The 24,702-nt window shown below is 39.3% G+C and overlaps 1 protein-coding gene and 1 non-coding gene across 2 annotated transcripts; both read right to left on the reverse strand.

Annotated features, from left to right (window-relative positions):
* Positions 1–1,194: 1,194 nt before the first annotated feature.
* Positions 1,195–5,128, reverse strand: LOC107811016 (uncharacterized). Its single transcript, XR_012698852.1, has 6 exons — positions 5,080–5,128; positions 4,250–4,622; positions 4,038–4,164; positions 3,667–3,951; positions 1,981–2,088; positions 1,195–1,861 (listed from the first exon to the last, which is right to left on the reverse strand). It is a non-coding gene; the product is annotated as an uncharacterized LOC107811016 (transcript).
* Positions 4,980–24,702, reverse strand: LOC142161734 (uncharacterized). Its single transcript, XM_075230152.1, has 5 exons — positions 24,376–24,702; positions 11,563–11,619; positions 9,742–9,804; positions 5,986–6,039; positions 4,980–5,894 (listed from the first exon to the last, which is right to left on the reverse strand). Exons 1-5 carry the CDS (start codon positions 24,700–24,702, stop codon positions 5,142–5,144), a joined length of 1,254 nt encoding a protein of 417 aa, XP_075086253.1. The 3' UTR covers positions 4,980–5,141.

Consider the following 24,702-nt stretch of genomic DNA (forward strand, 5'->3'; position numbering starts at 1 on the left):
TGAAATCGATGAGATTAGCTTCCAAATTTTTTATACTCAACAAAGATGAAACATAAGAAGAAATTCGTTGTCATCTCTTATTTCTGATTTTTAGATCTTTCATACATTTTTTTAAAATATTTGTATTTGACTAACATAGTCTAATATAGAATAAAATTACCATATACTCTTGACATTTATTAGCTTGTCACTTGGCTTAACCATAATGCCAATTATATATGGTAACTTTATTCCTTTAATATATATATAGATAGATGGAGGAGATGACTAGTGGGAGAAGAATGTCAGAAAGAATTTGTTTTGGGCACATCCATTAAGAAAATACAATATTCTAGACAAAAATAGTTAGTGTGACTAAACTACCCTTAATTAAATGTTCCAGCATAGTTAATGTGAGAAGTACAAGACTTTTTAGAGATACGTACATAAGGGTAATTTTGGAAAAACACATTGAATTTTTTCTTGATTATATAAATGGACACTTATTTTGGACCAAAATAAAAAAATAAATTGGTCACTTATTGTGGACCGGAGGGAGTAGTTGCCAACGATTGTTCAATATGACCGAACTAAACCAATAGTTATTAATAGACTCGAACGTGGTAAATGAGAAAAGTATTGCTCTTATTAAACCTACAAGGGGAACTACAAAAATAACAGTGTTTAGCGATGACCGTCTTCCGTCGCTAAACCACTATTTTCCTTCGCTACAGTAGTTTAGCGACGGATTAGTGACGGATTAAAGTTGGTCTCTAAAATGCTCGTAGCTAGGCTCATAGCGATGAAAAATACCAAACCGTCGCAGAATTAGCAACGGATGAGCGACGGAATATATCTGTAGCAAAATTTAGCGATGGAAATAACTGTCGCTATATTGGTTGTTTCTGTCGCTATGTTGGTTGTTTCTGTCGCTATTTTGATGACTTTTGTCGCTACAATATATAACAAAATTTATCGTTTGTTCTTAATAGCAACGAAATCGTCCGTCGCTAGTCGTATTATAGCTAATTCTCCCTGCTTTTTGCAACAAAAATCTTTTGTCGCCAATTCGTCGCAATATTTAATTTAACGCGATAATTTTAGCTACGGAAAGTATTCGTCGCTAATTTATTTTTAATATATTGCTACTTTTTAAAAATGCTTTTTATTTATTATTTTAAATGTACTATGTTCAAGCATATTACATAAAAGCTATTAAATACACTTCATAAAAAGTTACTATATTAATATAAATTAACAATACATTCAACAGGATCCAAAATATATAACATAATGCCTATAACGGTATCATTAAGTACAAAAAAGCCACAAGGACCAACAATAAAGTCCAAACAAAAATAGGCTAACTATGCGAGGCTGGAGAGTTACGGTCATCATCAGAACCCAATGCATGAACCTCATCAATGTTAGCAGCAGTAGAAGATGTAGGGACTGTAGGTACCACATCTAATGGGTGGTTGGTAAGATCAGTATTTGGCTGATGTGAGGGTACGGGAATTACCACATCTAATGGGTGGTTGGTAAGATCAGTATTTGGCTGATGTGAGGGTACGGAAACTAATTCCCGTACCCGCTCAACGATTACAGGAATTATATGATCTGTCAGTGCAGGAATTAATCGCATCACTAACTCATCCAGATTCCCTGTCGGTGTTGATTGAGCATTTGGAGGTGTTGTTGACGATGTAGCATCAGATCCAAAAGAGCCATGAAGATTTGGCCCGTAGTAGCATTTTGCTTGAGATCCAAGACCATATACTCTTCTTTTCTTTTCTCCTCCCGCGGCTTGATAATATGCTTTACACTGATCAATATCAGATTGAGTCTGTGTTTGTTGTTGTAATATCTCCTGATATTTTTCCTGTAGAAGAGTTAATAATTAGTGAAATAGAAAGACTAAAGAATATTGAGTATTCAATTTACAAAATGAAAAAATATATGAAAGTAAAGCCAATAAAACTATTTAAAAAGTTATCTTACATATACGATTCGGGATTTCTCAGCAACAAAAGATTTTCCATCATTACCATGTGTATGGACGTGCAAATGCAACTCACTTGGTGTTGGATCTCGACCCTTTTTAACAGCCTATACAAAAGTTATTCAATTAAGAAGATTCGCAACGAACATAGCGGAAGAAGCACTGGTATTACTGGAGGCATTACGTTATTGTTCTCAGCTTAGTTTTAATAGACTTTGGATAGAAACTGACTCATTCTTGCTAAAAAGCATAACTAATGGAACATGGAATCCTCCTTGGAACCAAACAACTCCCGTGTGGTTTCATTCTGCAGTAACAAGTACCAATTTTTCTTCCACAGTGTCAATATCTAGTGCATAAAATTATCACTATTTAATGTTAATTAAAGCTGTCATAGTTCAATGAAACGAACTTCTCTGAATATAAAGGCGTTAAGATAGTTGAGCCTACGTATTAAGACAAACATAGGTAATAAGGAAAGCAACGAAAGTAAAAAAAAAAATAAAGTTCAGTAATAATGGCTGTAGACATTTGACTTCAAGATTCCTTGTCAAATGTCTACAGCCAAAACTGAATAGCATCTCTTCAACTGGAATTATTGCCTAAAATACAACAGCCTGTCTGTCTGCCTAGTTTAGGAATTACATTCTACCCTCCAACTAGCTCCAACAAGACAAAAGAATTGACATGTACAATAAAGAACCTATGATCTCTTGAGTACAAATTTGGAAAAATACCTCATAATGCAGGTCTTGCTACCACGAAAGGTAGAAGTATATGATGAATAGATATTAGACACCAGAAGGATTAATATAAAAGTGTCATATGGCTGCAGAAAACCATGTCCTGCTCATTGGAATGCCGATTATTTGGCTGAATGTTACTGAAGTGCCATTTTACTGCTTCATAGATGGAAAACCAAATAAGCTAAGTCAATGAAAAAAGAGTACAACAAAAGGGCAGTCTCCAGAATAACCTAGGAATGTAATTCAGTTCAATTCTCAATCTGGTTGAACAGCAGAAGCTTCACATTTTATTACTCAATCTCTTACTGGGCTAACTTTTAAGTATTACTAACTGGACTCAAACTGACTAGACAACTGAATTATCTCCACCAATATGTCACCGTAGCGAACCTCTTATGCTACCCCACATACATCACCATACTTCTATAATAGTTTAGTTCAACACCATAGAAGAAATAGGCTGCCAGACTCTAAGAGACACTCTATGAAAAACTGGACACTATACATTGTGGTCATGGTATAGCAAATTCTCAGTCGGCAGGGTATACACAGGCAGGCTTGGTATAGCAAATTCCAGTGTCCATATAGCAAAGCCTGGATGCCCTATGATACTTTAACCAATGCTTTCCAATAGCATACATACCCAAATATCTTATGGGCAAACCGATTCAATATATTTTACAGACTAAATATCTTACAGACTAGATATTTTACAGACTAAATACATACCCAAATATCTTACAGACTAAAAAGCAGCAAGTTCAAAACTAATTCACCAGGCAACAAGGTCAATATATTTTTACACACTCGCTTTACAAGGTCAATATTCAAACTCAAATCAGCTAACTTCAATCAATTTCACAACAGCTATCAACAAGGAATAAGCTTGGACACTCAAAACAGTGTAAGAACTGAATCATATATTTTATATACACTTACAAGTCTCTTGCGATGCTCCCCAACACTAATAGAGCCACCTGTGTGAGTCCCAGTGGCAACTCCGCTCCCAGCACAATGATTTTTAGCATTTATTTCTGACTTTTCAACACACTTGGGATATTTCCAAAGTCTCAACCAACTTTCCCACACATCCTTTGGAATAGAGTCCCGTTGCACCCCATTTGATTTTAGTTTGCTAACAAAATCACTGTATCTTTTTGCTGCCCTACGCTCCCATTGAACCCGCACCGCACTATCAATTGAAGAATCCCAGTAGAATGTCTTCTGAAATAATTTTATAAGGTAATAACATTAATAAGTTACATATAAAAGTTAATATACTTTCTAAATCCAATTGTGATGGATTATACCTTGAATTCTCCAAAATAAAAAAAAATTATCTCATCTGAGACGCTTTTCCAGTTGACTCCATTAAGATCAAGTTCATGCTTGAAAGACTTAGTTATACACTCAGAGCATTCATATGAAGGCTCTAACCTGAACAAATTAGAAGACATTATTTAAAGGCATACCATATATTAATAAAAATATACCAAAATTAATAGTACAAGTATGGACTAACCCTGTATGAGAAATAGTAAGAAGTGTCCGCGGCCCGTGGGTACTGCTACACTCAGTTTCGCCTATTATGTTGCTCTGAGAAGATGTACCCTCGCCTATTGTGTTGCTCTGATTAGGGGTATTTGGAGATGGTTCCAAATTAATAGTTGGGGTACTACCATGGCCTGATGTTTGAATAGGTAGCGTACTACTAGGACCTAATTTTTGAACTTGATTGATGTGACCTGGTCCACCTGAGGAACTCGTACCACCTTATTGAGGACTAATTGTGGGAATGGGAACAGTAGGCATATTTTCACGAGTAGCAACATTACCCCTAACTGAAGATTTACCTACACGGCCTGCGCTACCGCGACCTCTACCTCGAGGCATATCTACAAAATAAATAAATAAAAGAAGGATATGAAACAATGCATATCTAAATAACATATGTCATATGAAGCTTCAAATAAAATGTTTTGCTAAAGACAATATCAGAAAGACACTATTAAATTGATACAAAGAGACATAATACAATATAAAACAAACCTGCACTATCCAATGCTTGAACTACTCATTGAATTGTTGAATTTGATAATTTCTTTAGACCAAAATACAACGATCTTGGATCTAATTAATTCTGAATTTAGATAAATTAATCAGTTAACACTATTAAGTTCATAGTAAACATTATTCTACTGCTACAAAAAAAAGAGTCAGACTAATGTAAAAAGAGGCACAACACAACGTAAGCTAGAAGAGTACTATACCATTTAGATTACTACAAACGTGGTATTCGATATAATTCTCTATAGATTATACTACAAAATAGATACATGACTTATAACATACCACACAGATTACTAGAAAAACAAAACTCAATAAAAATATAGTAGTGCATTTTTATCAACACACTAGTCATCATCTGTTTCTTCTTCAAATTCTTCCTCATCATCCTCCTCATTTTCATCCTCGGTTTCATACTCGTCTTCTGAAGATTCTTCTTCGAACTCTTGATACTCTATCAATAATCCATCATCAATGGGTTCAACCATTTCAATTACATCCCCATTTGGATCATGTAAGATTATATTCTCATTAGTGATGAAATTCATATCTATCAAATGGACTTCAACTTCTTCAACTTGGAATGGAAGATTCGGTTCTGGAATTGATGTTATTGCCTCATCAAGAAGTTCAATAACATCCCGAAGTTTAACTTTCAAAACAGCTACCCAATCATCATTGTCCTTTTTCGTGCTAAGATAAGGCACATAACACACTTGAGTTGCTTGCATCGCAAGAATAAAAGGTTCGTACTTTCTAAAACGACGACGATGGTTCACATCGACTAATTTGTATTTATTATGCTCCTTGACACCAACATTCACAGTTGGATCAAACCATTCACACTTGAATAACACAGTTTGCTTTAAAGGTTCTTCGCGGTATTCCACTTGTATAATCTCTTGTATCCGTCCATAATAGTCACTAACATTTGGATCCGAGATACAAACTCCACTATTAATTGTTGATCTTGCACTACCATGGTACTCCGTGTGAAATTTGTATCCATTAACAAAATACACAGGATAACATTTTGCGCTTATTAATGGTCCATGAGCAAGACTACGCAAGAATTGGTTCTCAATGTGGTTGCATCGAACCTATTTCAAAAAACATATAAGACTTAGTTAAATATAACAAGCCAATTCAAGTAAATAATTGCTTAAAAGATAATGATTTTTATAGTCTTACATATTCCTTGAACCATATAGCAAAACACGTTTCGAGACTCTCATTTATTTGATCCTGAGATAGATTGGGGAATTCTTCTTACAACCGTTGTATGTACATACTTCATTGCAACAAAATAAGTTAAATACAAACTCAAAATATATGGATATATTTATTATTATTAAATAATGATACCTTACAAACGGCTCAACCTCTACACAATTTAGTAGAATATAAGTTTGGGCTGCCTTGATTTCTTCGAGGGACAAACTTCTATTTTTTCCTTCTCCCCATAGTCGGCCTGGATGGGTGAATATTGATAAATTTCCTTCAAGATCTTCCATAACACCACCATCATCATTACGAGCCACATTATGATTACGTGTCATGACATGAGGTTCAAAATAATGAGAAAATAATTGTGTTGATTCCATCATCAAGTATGCTTCACAAATTGAACCCTCGACACTAGCCTTATTCCCTATCATTTTTTTAAGAGTTCGAAGGTACTTATACAAGTAAATGGATAGACAATTAAATTCATAAAGTCATGTGTAGCATACTTGTCATAATAAGAGCATAAAAAGTTCATAACCTCTCAAAAAGATACATTCATCTATATTGTACAGGTCGAGCAATCCTTGCTTCATATGGCAGGTGTACATGCACATGTTCCATTGAGTTAAAGAATCCATGAGGAAATATACGCTCTAACTTACACAAGATCTATGGGATGTCTGCCTCTAATCTCTCCATGTCCACCACTCGAAGAACAGTCGAGGTGAGATCCTTAAAATATAAGCTCAATTCCGTAAGTGTTTGCCACACGTTACTAGGAAGTAGCTCACGAAAGGCAATAGGCATTAGTCGTTGCATGAACACATGGCAATCATGACTTTTCATACCAAATAATTTATACTTGTCTGTGTCTAGGCATCGACTCAAATTCGAAACATACCCATCTGGAAACTTCACATTTCCAACCAATTGAACAAGATAATTTTTTGATTCTTCTCTATTGTATATGCAGCTTTGGGATAGCTTCCATCAATAGGATTCTTTGCCAATTGCGGTCGATGGCAATAGTTTACCATATCTTCACGTGCCTTTGGATTGTCTTTTGTTTTGCCATCAACATTAAGAACTGTGTTAAATACATTATCAAAGACATTCTTCTCAATATGCATGACATCGAGATTATGTCGGATCATGTTAGAGCTCCAATAAGGCAAATCCCAAAAGATGCTTGTCTTTTTCCATCCACAAGACCTAGAAATTCTCTCATTAACTTCTTGTGCATCTAGCTCAGTTACTTTCCTCAGTCCCAACTCACAAATTTGGTTCAAGATTTCCTCTCTTGTTCTAAGGGGTGGTTGTAGCCTTCTTACAGTCTGACCTTTACGAAAGTTTTTACGATCTCTCCTAAACGGATGATTTTGGTCGAGAAACATTTTATGACTGTCAAACCAAGTTGTTTTCCCACCATGACGTAATCTAAAGGATTGTGCTTCCTCCATACAATAAGGACATGCTAGGTTACCGGCAGTACTCCATCCAGATAACATAGAATATGCTAGAAAGTCATTGATTGTCCACATCAAAGCGGCCCTTAATTGAAAATTTTATTTTTTTGATATATCAAATGCTTCTACACCCGTCCTCCCACAACAAGGTCAATTCCTTTATTAAAGGTTGTAGATAAACATCAATTTTTTGTTTAGGGTTGTTTGGCCCTGGAACAATGACAGTTAAGAACATGTCCGCTTCTTTCATACACATCCCTGGAGGCAAATTGTATGGAGTGACAATCACTGGCCATGAAGAGTATTTCCTCACTTGATGACCAAAAAGCTGAAAACCATCAGTACATAATCCTAACCTCACATTTCTTGGTTCAGCAGCAAAAAAGGGATGAGTTTCGTTGAAGTTCTTCCAAGCCTTAGAGTCTGAAGGATGACGCATTACACCCTCCTCTTGTATGTGCTCATGATGCCATCTCATATCAGCAGTTGTAGCATGAGATGCATATAATCTCCGCAATCTAGGAATCAAAGGAAAATAATACATTTTTTTGTAAGGGATTAATTTCCTCTTACGAGAACCGACACGACGTTTGTACCTCTGGTGTCCACAAAACTTGCAAGATGGGAGGTCCTCATCTTCACCCCAATACAACATACATCCAGAATTACAACAATGAATCTTTTCAACTGGCAAACCCAAGCTACGCACTAGCTTCTTGGTCTCATAATAGTTATCAAGCACTGTGTTATCTTCTGGTAAAGCCTCTTTCAACAATTGCATCATTTGGTTATAACCTCTTTGTGATAAAGTATTCTCCATTTTAATATTTAGCATCCTGAAAACTAGTGCGAGTTGAGAGAGGGAAGAACCAGGGTATAATTTTGCATCAGCAGCCTGTAGCAAATCATAAAACCTTTGGCACTCAAGATTTGGCTCCTCCTCCATTGAAGGATTAGGCTCCGCCGCCATTGAAGGTTTATAAGAATAAGACGACTCAGGTTCAGTATTATTATAAGACTGCCAGCTCAAACCATGGCCAAAATTGGGTCCAACTGCATTCAAGACCATTTGTCGATATGGATACTCATATCCCGATTCAGGTTGAGCGCCACCATGCAAATCACCACTAGAAGACATCTCACCGGTCACATTTTTTTCTCCTTGATACTTCCAAAGAAAATAGTTCTCAACAAATCCATACTGATAAAGGTGCAATTTAACAGTTTCAACATCCATGTATTTAATGTTGTGACATTTTTTACATGGACATCTAACATTGTCACCACTCATGCGATTGCGCTGAGAACAAGCAAACTGGAGAAACTTGTTCACGCCGGTTATGAAACTTGAATTAATACCCCCTTGGCCATCCAACCTTTTGTACATCCAATCACGCTCTAGATTGTCCATGTTCCTATTTAATATTAAAATAAACAAGACCTTAGAGTTCTTTATTTAATAAGACATCAGAATGCTTTCTAAAATGAATAACAAGTTGACATCATAATAAGTTGAGAATTACTAACACCCCAATCTTGGAATGAAAACAAATCTTGGAATGCTCAGTTCCTTTCTTTGACCAAAATAAGAACCTTAAATAGACAAATGAAATGCTATATATTGAGTATTACATAAGTCAAAAATGATTAGATAACGTAACTAACTGGAGAAAAGAGGGGGGACGTAACTAACAAGAGAAGCGACTATATGCAATTAAGTGAACAATGTGTGTATTTACGACTAACATTCTATGTGATCTATATGCGTTGTTGGCTAAATTAGTCTGCTTTCTCTGTTGGCAATGGAAAAATCGTGAGATTTCTGTTGTGAAGTTGTATAATGCATAAAATTGTTCTATTTCAATAATTAACTATTGGCCAAACTTCATCAAGTTGTACAAGAAGGCATAGAATTTACTATCTGATATTGCTATAGGTAACTAATAGCCTGGTAAATTTATGTATAACATTATGTTTCCAATTTCCACGTCCTAAATTTCAGAGTGTTAGTTGTGGCATCAACATCCATATGGCCACCTCTCCTCTACACTCTAGCAAACTTCAATGATATTAGACCAGGGATGACAAGTGTACATATATTATGTCCTAGAGATTAGCTTAGTGGAACATAAGATGTATACACACCCAGAGATCCAGACATTCATATGTACTCACATAGAAGAAAATCAGATCCAAGTAATAGGGATTAAAGAGTGAAATCCAAGTTATTGTGCAATTAAGGTAGACAGAAAACCTGCTTAGTATTCCACGTGAACAATGATTGTAAATCTGCTGATATGTTCAAGGTCAAACTAATCTGCATGCAAGGAAAAGTATACATGATATAGTCAAACTTCTTTGAAAAATTAAGAAGTTCATAGAACCACTTAATCAACGATGTTAACTAGGAAGCTTAACATAGCTAACAATTTCATGTAGATCAACAAGATAAAGAAAATGAATTGATACCTTAGGATACATATAACTTTTTATTAAACCTTATGATACACACAATACCGTATGCTAGCCTGTTTATCCAAAAAAATACATGCTCCAATAATTGTTACGAAAAAAGTACCCTCCAGTTTCAAGGCTCCTTACCCTAAAAAAGGGGTGATGCCCATCTCATCAAGATTCACTAAAATAAAAATGGAGTTGCAATATATATAACAGCTTTTGTACTTTTAATATGATCCTTTTTCCATATATGTAAGCAGATAAAGTGTAAAAAAATCTGGATGAACATAATGGAAAAATACTAAATTTTCTTAAACTTAGTTCCTGTTTTTCATAAGCTGTGTCTCTTATCTTCTTAAGATGTCCTGAAATCTCTATGTGACATCAGATATACTTTGACACTGTAAATTGCTGCTTTGGATCAATACATTAAGTTCAAACCAGCTATGTTATTTACAAATAAGCCACCAAACTCTAATTATCAACTAAAAATAATATTTATATGTCCAGCGATGGAAGGAAAGCTAAAGGCTTTTACATGTTAATTTTACTACTAATTAAGAAGATACTCTGGGTCGATCAAATACATAGAAGCACACCCCAGAACTAACGGTTCGTCTTTGTGAGTTTACCTAAACCCTTCTTCTCCGTTTAACTTCCTCAATCCATACGAGCTCATGAGACTATTCGCTAGATTCACCTTGCAAGCTAAGTCATTTTAGTTGGATTATATTCAGACTTCCACCAGCCCCAAAATATAGTCCCTTCCCACTAACTGTATCTGAAGAATATGTATTCACCTTTCCTTTCTCCATTTCTAGAGCTCAAACGTCGTCTACCATAAAGTAGTAGCAGACACTTGTTAGATTAAATTATGCATAGTTGCAAAAGTTGTTAAAAGTTGAAAAGCAGAGCCAAATCAAGAACAAAATACAGCTTTTAAAACGACTAATCACTACAATTGACAAACAAACTAAGACTGATGACGAATAAAAAGATTCAAACTTTAAAACAGGAAAAAGGCCAAATTATCTGAGGTAAAAACAGAAAAATGGCCGGAACAAAGAATTGGAAATCAACAAGTAAAACAGAGCATCTCCCAGAAAACTTTACAACTCGTGGTCTTAAAAGTTCTAAAACAGAATTGGAAATAGAGTTTCTAAATATTAAAAATTCTTTTTTTCCAACAGAAAAACTAGAAATAGCCAGAAAAACAGGACCAAATCATCTTAATTGAAAGCTTCTTGTTGTGGCTTTCTCCAGCACCACTTGAACTAATTTCAAAGATAACCTTATAAAACGTTCTACTACAGAAAATTGAACCTCTCACTACAGATGCACTTCTCCATCATATCATTTATTCTCTTTACATTCTGTTTTTTTCTGACTTCAATTTTAGAAAAGTTGAACAATGATTGTCGCCCAGATCTACAAGACAAGAATGAAATCACAAAGAAGTTTACTCTTTCGCCTAAGAATCTTGCGGAGCAGCAACATACGACTTCGAATTTCAGAGTTATGCAGCAAAAATCTTACAATTTCAAAAGTTTTCTTCTATTTTTCAGACATTAACCCTAGATTCATGCCCAATTTTTTGTATTTGAAGAAAAAACCTCACATTGTTGAAGAGGAGTGAAGGAGTCTGATAGAGAGGAGAGAATGTAGGTGTGTTGCCCTAATTTTTGCAATGCCTTTTAACTAAGGTAATTTTATCTTTAGGACGAAAACTTTAGCGACGGACCGAATTTCTGTCGCTAAAAATAACTAATGAAATTTTATTTTAAAAAAACTAGGGTCGGCAAATTTTGTTGCAATCAACTTTGGAATGGCTTGATAAGTAAAATGAATGCAATGACGATGTTTTAACGTTAAATCCCTCGCTAGGGTTTAATAATTTTTGCCGCCCCACTTCTGTCGCTAATTTTGTAGGTAAAATAAAGGCGCTAATATTTAGCGCCAATTTTAGCGACGAATTTAAGTTTTTGTCGCTATTCCGTCGCTATATTTGATACGAATTCTTTTTGTAGCTTATTTGGCAACAAACTACAAAATTTATCGCTAATCCGTCGTTATGTAGCTACGGAGTATCACCTATTGACCATGTGATGGTATCAATGAAATTCCTCAACCAAACAACAAACAACAACAACAACCCAGTATAATCTCATTAGTGGGGTTTGGGGAGGGTAGTGTGTACGCAGACCTTACCCCTACCCTAGGGTAGAGAGGCTGTTTCCGATAGACCCTCGGCTCCCTTTCTTCAAGAACTCCCCACCTTACTCTTGGGGTGACTCGAAGTCACAGCCAAGAGGTTGGAAGTGGAGGGGTTGATACTAAACAAAAGGTTAAAAATACAATTATAAATAATACAACTACAATTGATAAATGATAGAGTTTATTACAAGCATGACAGAGCAACAAGAGCAATAATAATAGAAATTAAATAAAGTTCTGCAATAGCAGCACAAACAAATACAAGAATAACAATAAACTAATTCTTTTAAAAAATTATTCTGAATTCGATAATAACTCTTTGCATGTATGTTTTTTGTCTCCACTTTCATGCAAATGGAATATTTATGTTTTCCTTTCTTCCCGGTCCGAGAAGATCCTAAAACACCTAACGAGCGCTTTTTCTTTCTTCCCTTTTTGGTCTCGCTGTGGGGGTGAAAGTACTTCTGTTGACTTAATTAATCCAGACACCCGTTCTTCCGAAGGAATTTGATAAATGACTCCATCATATGATCTGTCTATATTTTTGGACCATACGAGTTTATTTCTGTTTACCCGAAAAACGGATAGAGTTGAATTTGTACGTAGTTCTAAGGATATGTGGTGTAGCTTAATACAAATCGTAAGGATAAATAGAAATATCAAGTATAGATTGCAAAGGATGTAAAATAGACAAAGTTATAAAGAAGATGAATTTTAGGACTAAGCAAGTGGAATCAAATTAAGATGCTTGAAAGAACAACTCTTCACTACAAGAGAATATGGTGCTTGAATTACAATGTTAACAAAAACTTGGCTCTACAGAAATGATAACCATGCCCTTTATAGCAGAGGGATCTTACTTTAGATATAAAAAAATACGTAGTGGGAGACCCATGATAAATCAGCTTTCCCACAATTTCTGACAAGATTCTCTCCTCTAGTGGGATTGTAACGGCTCTTGTCTATGAGCTCGATATTGACTCGAGTTTTTCGGTCTTGACTCGAGCTCTCGATCATAGCTTGAGCTCGATTCTGACTCGGACCCTTGAATTGATTCGGGGTCAATGTTGGTCGGTCTCTGGATCATAAGCTCGACACTTTTACTTTGCATCATAGTTCGATTTGGATTCGAGCGTGATAATAATATCGAGCTCGACATTGATCGGCCCCGCGGAATCGAAGCTTGTTTGTACCGTCTTCGGAACCCATCTCGAAGTCTTACTTCGATCGATTATGTTTCAAACTCGATCAATCATACGAAGGCCGAAATCTATTTCGACCGTATATGTATAGTCCCCTCGTTTCTCATGAAGAATATGGTGAGAAACGATATGATTTTTCAACGGCTCGATCGGATAATAAGGTGACATTTACATTGGGCTCGACCATGACACATGTGACAGTTGTTCTGTCGATTTAGTCTTTCAAGGTATTTAATGCATGTCAGACGGTGGTCGGCCACCGCTGATACTGAACCACCATTGCTTAAACCTATAAATAACCCTGCCTTTAATCATTTATCATTTTTACATCTTCAACCTTCCAAATTTCCCAATTTCTTTTTTGTATTCTCTGAGTTTATACGCAAATCTGTGATTCCTCTTTGCAAAATTCTTCTTCCAAATTACCAAATCTGTGTCACCTTCTTTAAATCCAAAATGGTGAAGACATCCAAAACCGCCTCCCAAAAAGAAAAAGCTTCTTCTTCCCAATCCGCCGCCGATAAAACACCGGTGGATCCTCATCCTGAGGAGTGCGTTCCGGCGGCGTGTATTCTTATCTCCGATTTCAAACTTGATAAAGGTTCGCCGGTTCCTGGCCGATATGAGCTCGTATCGAGATATATTTGTTCGATAACCCGGGAGCACATCGAGCGGATAAAAAGAGATCGTAATTGGGAGAACAATGAGGTGGTAGTGCCGTCTCCTGAAGAGGATATTACTACTCACATGAGAGGGTTTTTAAGCGTGTATACTTGCCCTTTCACGTTAGGCCCCCTCGACTCTGTTATCATAGATTTTTGTCGTAAATACTTAATAACCCTAGGTCAAATACATCCTTCCTTTTGGCGGATCGTTATTTTGATTCGCTATTTTGGGAGTAAAATCGAGGGGATGCCTTTCACCCTCGATCATCTTGTTTGGTTATACCGTCCTCGCCTTTTTCGATGAGGGTTAATAAAACTCTAACGTCGAGCTACCAAGGCTTTGTTCTCGAGTATAGACGAGGATAAGGATCGAGGCTGGATGGGTCGGTTCGTTCGAGTGAGGACTTCGGACCTGATCCAGATCGAAAAGATGCCTTTTTTCGAGGAGTGGAACATGAAGTGTAAGTGTAATTCTGTTGTTATCTCCTATTATTTTGTTCTTTCATTTCTTTTCTCACTAATATTCCCCTTTTGTGATGCAGCGATTCCCTGGATGCCCGACGCAGTGCCCGATCTCAAGAACTGAGTACGTGATCTGGTTTCGACCTCCTCATATGCTGAGCGCTCATGGCGCGACTTGTCAAAGGGCCGATGGGAGGCCAAAAATCACGGTGAGTACCTCTCTTGTATCTTTTGGTAATTCGAATAAGATGCTTTTCGCATACTTCAATAAAATTTTCCGTATGCAGGTGTGGGCAAGGATGCGGTTTTGAGGCCCTTGTCTGTTGAGGAAGAGGAAGAGGCCTCTGTCCCAAAGCCGGTAAAAGATAATAAGATGAAAAGAGCCCTTGTCCTCGAAGATCAAAAACCAAAGAAGAGGACGGCTCGTAAGCCGAACAAGAATATTATTCCTTTGACCGTAGAATCAGTTCTGCGTCTGAGGGATGAAGAAGAGGAAGAAGAAGAGAATGATGGGTCTGCTCTGGCGGCCCGAACAAAGAAGACCACCGACATTCCACAGGCAGCTGGATTGATGGTGGTTCATAAGGCTCCGCCTCGAACTGAGGATATATCGGAGAGAGATTCGGGAAGAGTCCCCTAGTTGCTGGAGATCGAAGGTGTTTCCTATCGAAGCCGACAGATGGGGGATATGTCTGAAGGGGCTCTTCCCGAATCTTTTCGAACCGAATAGAATGCCCCAGATAACTCATTTGGGGCAGTAGCAATCGAAGGCTCGCCCACCTTCCCTGCTTTTTTTGCAAGGGCGATTCAGGAAGCCCAAGCTTTGGGGGTTCTCGAATTAGATAAGCCTCATGATGGAGAGGATCCTTTTCGTGACCTGTTCATCAGTGTCGAAGACACTGCCGGTACAAGTGACGCATCGGATCTTTTTCACGGAGTGCAGCAGGCTTTGAATCAAGTAGGCCTTAAATCATATGGTGTTACTTTTAAGTTTGCTTTTCTTTTATGACTTTGTTTCTTCTTTCTTTACAGGCCGCGGCAGTTCATCGAGAATCATGTTCTCGTTCCCGAACTGAACTGCATCGATACGAGGTCGAGCTTCAAAGGGTTACAGAGGAGAGGAACTCCTTAAAGATCCTTTTGGGCCAAAGGGGAGAGGAAATAAAAAACCTCCAAGCTGAGTTGGCCAGGGCTCACCAAGATCAGATCGATCTATCCGAGCAGGTAATAATGCTTTTAAAAGCCTATGGGCTTAATACCGGAACGATGGCGAATCTTTTGGTCTCACAGTTGCAGCAGAAAATCGAGATGATCGGAAAACTCCGTGAAGAAGTTGATGTGATAAGAGCGGAGTCTTTGAAGTGGAAAGAAGGAATGGACCGCTTTGCTGCAGAGAAAGAAACTGCTCGAGCCCAATTGTCATCGGCCGAAAACCAACTTCAAAAAATGAAGGAGAAAAGCTCGGTTCAAGCAAGAGGAGCTCAAGGCTCGGTTGGCCTTTGTACTTGACAAGGCCGAATCTGACACCGAAAAGGCAAAGGCCGATGCGGATGCACTCATGGCCGTCTATCGGGCCGATGCTGAAGCTGCCCAGGTCCAAGCAAGAGAGGCAGTCGAGACCGCCGATACTCGAGCATAATGGGTCGCTGAACTTGCTAAGTGCCGATCTCGGAGGGATATCCTCAAGGATATCCATGTTCGAGGTTTCGACCTCGCTGAAGAGATAAAAAGGGCCAAAGAACTCGAAGCCGATGTTGAAGCCTTGGTTTCCGATGACGATGATGATGACAATGATGATGACGATGGGAGTAAGAGCGGATCCGAGAATGGGTGGGAGCCCGATAGAGAAGAGACCACTCCTAGGGATGACCAGGAAGCTTAGTCCTTAATTTTTGCGTTGTAATCAATCATGTAAACAATTTTGTATATAAAAATATCCCCTTTTTTGCCGACTTGCTTCTATTTTGTTTCCTGTTTTGTGAAGACTTTATTCACGCCTTATGAATATTTTCACAAGGATTTAAACAACTTAATCAAATTTGGACTTTGTAGCCTCCATAACCGACCGAGTGCTTACTCAAACATGAAGCGATGTAGCCCTTAGGCTTATTAGTTGAGTCAGTGATTCGAGCTCGAAGAAATATAGCCCGTAGGCGTAATGGTCGAGTGAGTGCTTGCTCGAACTCGAAATAAAAGTAGCCCGTAGGCTTAGTAGTCGAGTGAATGATTCGAACTCAAAATAATGTAGCCCGTAGGCGTAATGATCGAGTGAGTGCTTACTCGAACTTGAAATAAAAGTAGCCCGTAGGCTTAGTAGTTGAGTGAATGATTCGAACTCGAAATAATGTAGCCCGTAGGTGTAATGGTCGAGTGGGTGCTTGCTCGAACTCGAAATAAAAGTAGCCCGTAGGCTTAGTAGTCGAGTGAATGATTCGAACTCGAAATAATGTAGCCCATAGGCGTAATGGTCGAGTGAGTGCTTGCTCGAACTCGAAATAAAAGTAGCCCGTAGGCTTAGTAGTTGAGTGAATGATTCGAACTCGAAATAATGTAGCCCGTAGGCGTAATGGTCGAGTGAGTTCTTGCTCGAACTCGAAATAAAAGTAGCCCGTAGGCTTAGTAGTCGAGTGAATGATTCGAAATCGAAATAATGTATCCCGTAGGCGTAATGGTCGAGTGAGCGCTTGCTCGAACTCAAAATAAAAGTAGCACGTAGGCTTAGTAGTCGAGTGAATGATTCGAACTCGAAATAATGTAGCCCGTAGGCATAATGTTCAAGTGAGTGCTTGCTCGAACTTAAAATAGAAGTAGCCCGTAGGCTTAGTAGTCGAGTGAGTGCTTGCTCGAACTCGAGTCGGTGTAGCCCTTGGGCTTCGTTGATTATTGGTTGGTAGTCCCCGATTTAGGGGTAGTGGTCGGCCCTTAAGCCTGTTTGTATAATAAATCTCGAAATAGAGGAAATGTTTCTTGGATATAAGATGTGGGTAAAGAAGAAAGTTTTCTTTGCAAGTCATTATACATGTGTTCATGTTTTGTGTCAGGGCTCGGGCCAACTACATGAGCATGGTTCGTTTTGACCATTTGGCTCTTATAATTTTTCCTATCGGAACCCTGTTGTTATGAAGTGACTTTCTTGCATCGAGCTTGATATATTTGAGGTGTAATGCCCCCTAATTTTCAAATATTCGAGGTCGATTGTAAAAAGCCCTCGGATGCTGTTGAATTGTTCTAAGTTAGCACGATCAATGATTGCCTCACTAAAAACCTTGCCGAAAAACTCATTTGGGATAAAATCGGTCTAAGGAAAAAAGAGTGCAACGCGTGCTTTCAGACCTAAGCCTTCGTATTGAAGGATCCATCTTAGCTCCTGATCGGACTTCTACAGGGGTTAGTTTTGAAATGTAAACGAATATTGGAGGGTCGTACCTCAGTAGTAGTATCGTTTTAGATGTGACACATTCCAATTCCTTGATAGTTGTTTGCCGTTTATAATGTCGAGCTTGTATGATCCTTTTCCGACATTTTCGAGAACCTGATATGGTCCTTCCCATTTCGGTCCTAGTTTTCCTTCGTTTGGATTTCGGGTATTGAGGATGACTTTTCTTAGCACTAAGTCCCCGGGCTTAAAATGGCGGAGCTTGGTTCTTCGATTATAGTATCTTTCGATTCGTTACTTTTGGGCGGCCAATTGGACGAGAGCAGCTTCTCGTTTTTCGTCCGATAATTTGAGGCTAGTGTTCACAGCCTCGTTATTTGATTCTTCTGTTGCATATCAAAATCTGGCACTGGGTTCGCCGACTTCGACTGGTATCAAGGCTTCGGATCCATATACTAAGGAGAACGGGGTTGCCCTCGTACTAGATTTTGATGTTGTTTGATATGCCCAAAGGACTTCGGGTAGGATTTCTCTCCATTTTCCTTTAGCGTCGTTCAGCCTCTTCTTTAGGTTTTGAATGATAGTTTTGTTTGTTGATTCATCCTGTCCGTTCCCACTGGGGTGATACGGTGTTGATAATATCCTTTTTATTTTGTGGTCTTCGAAGAATTTCGTCACTTTGTTGCCGACAAATTATTTTCCATTGTCACACACTATTTCGGCGGGTATCCCGAATCGACATACGATATGATCCCAGATAAAGTCTATAACCTCTTCCTCTCTTACTTTCTCAAACGCGTGTGCTTCAACCCATTTAGAGAAATAGTCAGTCATAAATAAAATGAATTTAGCTTTACCTGGGGTCGATGGCAGAGGACAGATGATATCCATTCCCCATTTCATGAATGGCCATGGGGATAGGACTGAGTGAAGTTGCTCTCCGGGTAGATGGATTATTGGTGCAAACCTTTGATATTTGTCACATTTTCGAACAAACTCCTTTGCATCTTTGCCCATATCGATCCAATAATACCCTGCCCTGATTATTTTTCGAACTAATGAATTGGCACCGGAGTGATTCCCATAAGTGCCCTCGTGCACCTCACGTAAGATGTAATCGGTATCTCCTGGACCTAAGCATACTGTCAATGGTCCTTCGAATGTCCTTCGGTATAGCGTTCCATCCGAAGCTAACGTGAATCGAGCAGCTTTGGTTCGTAGGGCCCTTGAATTTTTAGGGTCCGATGGGAGCTTTCCGTTCTTTAAGTATTCAATATACTTATTCCTCCAATCCCAGGTTAAGCTTGTAGAATTTATCTCGGCATGACCTTCTTCGATCACGGATCTCGAGAGTTGAACGATAGTCCCCGAGCTTATCTCGCCTTCCTCGACCAATGATCCCAAATTTGCAAGTGCATCGGCCTCATTGTTTTGCTCTCGTGGAACATGCTGTAAAGTCCATTCTTTGAAATGGTGCAAAGTGACCTACTGTTTGTCCAAATACCTTTGCATTATATCTTCATGAACTTCGAAGGTTTTGTTTACTTGATTTACCACCAGCAAATAGCCACACTTGGCTTCAATGACTTCTGCCCCCAAGCTTTTAGCTAGCTCGAGACCTGCAATCATGGCCTCATACTCGGCCTCCTTGTTAGTCAACCTGGTAGTTTTGATAGATTGCCTAATAGTGTTACCCGTGGGTGGTTTTAAAATTATGCCTAGCCCGGACCCCTTCACGTTCGAAGCCCCGTCCGTAAAAAGGGTCCATACCTCCGATGACGTACCCGATTTCAACAGGAGTTCTTTTTCGACTTCGGGTACGAGGGTTGGCGTGAAATCGGCCATGAAGTCTGCTAAAATTTGAGACTTGATGGACGTACGGGGTTGATATTCGATATCGTACCCATTAAGTTTGACAGCCCATTTGGCCAATCGTCCTGATAGTTCGGGCTTGTGCAAAATATTACGGAGCGGGTAAGTGGTTAGTACGCATATGGGGTGACATTGAAAGTACGGTCTTAACTTTCTAGAGGCGCTTATCAGTGCAAGTGACAATTTTTCTAGGTGCGGATATCTAGTTTCTGCTTCTCCTAAGGTCCGACTTATAAAATAAACGGAAAATTATGTACCTTGCTCTTCTCGAACTAGGACACCGCTTACTACGATTTTCGATACTGCCAAGTACAAGCAAAGTTTTTCGTTTATTTTTGGAGTATGAAGTAGTGGTGGGCTCGATAGATATCGTTTTAGTTCCTCTAATGTCTGTTGGCATTCCGGGGTCAAGCGAAATCGTTCTTCTTTTTGAGTAGAGAGAAAAATTTATGACTTCGATCTGATGATCTCGAAATGAATCAGCCTAAGGCTGCAATCCATCCTGTTAGCCTCTGTACAGCTTTCACACTGTCCACGATGGTGATGTCTTCGATGGCCTTGATTTTATCGGGGTTAATCTCGATTCCTCGATTTGACACCATGAAACCGAGGAACTTACCCGAACCGACCCCGAAAGCACATTTTTCGGGGTTGAGCTTCATGTTGTATTTCCTCAAAATCTCAAACGTTTCCTGCAAATAGGTCAAATGGTCCTTTGCGCGCAAGGACTTAACTAGCATGTCATCAATATAAACTTTCATTGATTTACCTATTTGTTCTTCGAATATTTTATTTACTAGGCGTTGGTAAGTAGCTCCTGTATTTTTTAGCCCTAAGGGCATCACATTATAACAATATGTTCCATATTTGGTGACAAATGAAGTCTTTTCCTGGTCCTCCGAGTTTATCTGGATTTGATTATACCCGGAATAGGCATCGAGAAAAGTGAGGATCTTGTGGCCGGCTGTGGCATCAATCATGCGATCGATGTTGGGCAGCGGAAAGGAATCTTTGGGGCATGCTTTATTCAAATCCTTATAATCCACACACATTCTAAGTTTGTTCCCTTTTTTAGGCACTACAACTACATTGGCTAACCATTAGGGATATTTTACCTCCCGAATGTACCCTATCTTGAGAAGTTTGGTTACCTCATCCTTTATGAATGTGTGCTTTACCTCGGACTGGGGTCTTCTTATTTGCTTTACCGGTCTGAACCTAGGGTCCAAGCTTAGCCGATGCGTCGTTATGTCCGGTGGGATCCCTGTTATATCCAAATGGGACCAGGAAAAGCAATCAATGCTATCGATAAGAAATTGAATAAGTTTCTTCCTGAGTTTGGGGCTCAACCCCGTTCCCAGGTATACCTTCCGTTCGGGCCAATGCTCGATTAGTGTGACTTGCTCCAGTTCCTCGATCGTTGATTTGGTAGCGTCGGAATCATCGAGAATCATGAAGGATCGAGTGATCCTTTGATCATCATCTTCTTCGATCTTCTGGTTATCTGGTTGGGTCAAAGCCGATGTCTGTGCTTGTTATTTGGTATCTCGTTCCCCTTCTGAGCCCGATCCCTTTACTGGCGAGGGCTAGGATATTGGTTTCGCTTCCTCGACGGCGAACATTTCTCTTGCGGCTAGTTGTTCTCCGTACACTATTTTGACTCCTCTCGATTTTGGGAATTTAAGGACCTGGTGTAGGGTCGAAGGTACAGCTCTCATGTTGTGGATCCATGGCCTTCCGAAAAGGGCGTTGTATCTTATATCGCCTTCGATCACGTGGAACTTCATTTCTTGGATGGTTCCGGCCACGTTATCGGTAGAATTATCTCGCCTTTGGTGGTTTCACATACCATATTGAATCCGTTTAGAACCAGGGTTGCAGCTACGATCTGGTCCCGCAGGCCGAGCTATTCTACGACCTTCAATCTGATGATGTTGGCCGAGCTACCTGGATCAATCAACACACGCTTAACTTTAGTTTTATTTATGAGAACGGATATTGCCAGTGCATCGTTATGAGGTTGTATGACTCCTTCTGCATCTTCATCATTGAAGGACAAAATTCCCATGGGTGTGTAATCTTGAGTTCGAGATCGCTTTTCTCTCACAATCGATATCTTAGTGCGTTTAAGCACCGGTCCCTGAGGGGTATCGGCGTCACCGATGATCATGTGAATGACGTGCTGTGGTTCTTCTTATTCGTTTTGCTTGCCGAAATCCCTATTTTTTAAAATGGTTCTTCGCCCTATCTCTTAAAAATTCTCGAGGGTGCCCTTTGTTGAATAACCGAGATACTTCCTCTCTTAGTTGCCTGCAATCTTCCATTCTGTGGCCATGGGTGCCATGATATTCGCACATTTGATTGGGATTCCTCTGGGCAGGATCGGTCTGCATGGGTCGAGGCCATTTAGTGTCTTTGATGCGTGCGATAGCCGACACGATGGCGGATGCATCAATGCTGAAGTTATATTCCGATAACTGAGGCGCTTCTTTAGATACGGCAGGCCTATCGAACCTACTTATGTTCATCATCCCCCGGGACCCTTGACCTCGATCACTTCTTTTGTTATTTTGCCTGGGGTTATGTCTCGATTCACTGACTCTGTGGTTTCCGTTGTACGGTCGGTATCGATCCCCGATCAGACCTTGTTCTCGATTAATATCCCTTCGAACAACGGGTTCAGACCCCAATTGATCATCTTCGACCTTAATTTTTAATTGGTACCGATTATGCACGTCGGCCCACGTGATGGTTGGGTATTCGATCAGGTTATGCTTTAACTGCCGTGAAGCCGTCGAACTTCGTTCGTTCAAACCTTGAGTGAAAGCCTGTACAGCCCAAACTGGAGGCAGATTCATTCGTTCCATTTGAAAACGAGATACGAACTCCCTCAGCATCTCGTTATCCTTTTATCTTACCTTGAAGAGGTCCGATTTCCTTGTTGCGACTTTTATGGCGCCGGTATGTGCTTTCACAAAAGAATCTGCAAACATGGCGAATGAGTCGATGGAATTTGTTGGTATGTTGTGATACCAAATCATTGCTCCCTTCGAGAGGGTCTCTCCGAATTTTTTTAACAACATAGATTCGATTTCATCGTCTTCTAAATCATTGCCCTTGATGGCACATGTGTAAGAAGTGACATGCTCGTTGGGAGCGATCGTTCTGTTATATTTGGGAATTTCGGGCACACGAAATTTTTTGGGGATTGGTTTTGGAGCTACGCTCGAGGGGAAAGGTTTTTGCATGAATTATTTTGAATCTAACCCTTTTATCATTGGTGGAGCTCCCGGGATCTGATCGACCCTGGAGTTATATGTTTTTACTTTTTTATCGTTGGCTTCGACTCGCTTTGTGAGTTCTTCGAGCAATTTAGCAATTTCGGGAGTAGTCCCCGATTCTTGTTCATTTGATTTCACTATGGCTGGCTCCGTTCTGTGGGTGATTTCTCGAGGTGGATTGGGCTCCGGCCTGCTTTGTAGCTGGATTTGGCTCTGCAACTGAGCTAATGCTGCCTGTTGAGCTTGCAACATTTCGAAAATCATACGCAAGCTGACGCCGTTTTCCTTGACGTTATGGGTATCTCGAGCTGCAGATCGAGTGCCACCATGAATGCTATTTTCGGGTTCAGAATGTAGGTTCGCCTCAATGGCTACATGCGAATTGATATCTATCGGCGCTTTGATTCGAGCTCCAACGGTGTTGACAAGTGGTCTTTCGGTACTAAATGTCAAGTTATTGTTCTCATCTTGAAGACCGACTTCGTTGTCGATTGGTATGGCCATTTGACTGGTAGTTAGTCGTTGCTAATCCGAAATCCAAGATATTTTCGGAAACAAGCGCAAAATACAACGGTGTGTTTTTGCAGATTCATATCAAACAACCACTGTTATCCTTGTCCCCACGGTGGATGCCAAACTGTTTACCCAAAAAACGGATAGAGTTGAATTTGTATGTAGTTCTAAGGATATGTGGTGTAGCTTAATACAAATCGTAAGGATAAATAAAAATATCAAGTATAGATTGCAAAGGATGCAAAATAGACAAGGTTATAAAAAAGATGAATTTTAGGACTAAGCAAGTGGAATCAAATTAAGAGGCTTGAAAGAACAACTCTTCACTATAAGAGAATATGGTGCTTGAATTACAATGTTAACAAAAACTTGCCTCTACAGAAATGATAACCATGCCCTTTATAGCAGAGGGATCTTACTTTAGATATAAAAATATACGTAGTGGGAGACCCATGATAAATCAGCATTCCCACAATTCCTGACAAGATTCTCTCCTCTAGTAGGATTGCAACGGCTCTTGTCTATGAGCTAGATATTGACTCGAGTTTTTCGGTCTTGACTCGAGCTCTCGATCATGGCTTGAGCTCGATTCTGACTCGGACCCTTGAATTGATTCGGGGTCAATGTTGGTCGGTCTCTGGATCATAAGCTCGACAACTTTACTTTGCATCATAGTTCGATTTGGATTCGAGCTTGATAATAACATCGAGCTCGACATTGATCGGTCCCGCGGACTCGAAGCTTGTTTGTACCATCTTCGGAACTTATCTCGAAGTCTTACTTCGATCGATTATGTTTCGAACTCGATCAATCATACGAAGGCCGAAATCTATTTCGACCGTATACAATTTCATTCTCACCAAAATCATTCAACCGATGAGTAAATCCACTGCATCCATCATTCACCATTTTTTCCTCATCTACTTCAAAAATTGGTGGTGGTGGATGTGGTAGTGGTGGAGGTAATGGTGGTGCAACTGCAACATTTGAACTTTGATGAGACCTTTCAAAAGGAACTCTAGTAGCTTCTTCAATCGCATTTTTAACCACAAAAAACTTCAAACAAGGCCTTATACCATAGTTATTAACATCAAAAAGGTACGAACACAAATCATTGTCATTCCTAATGAAGGAAGGAGGAATCTTGTCCCTTGCTGGCGCAGAGCTAAGCAT

This window comes from Nicotiana tabacum, chromosome 14 (assembly GCF_000715075.1).
Source record: "Nicotiana tabacum cultivar K326 chromosome 14, ASM71507v2, whole genome shotgun sequence".
Classification (NCBI taxonomy): domain Eukaryota; kingdom Viridiplantae; phylum Streptophyta; class Magnoliopsida; order Solanales; family Solanaceae; genus Nicotiana; species Nicotiana tabacum.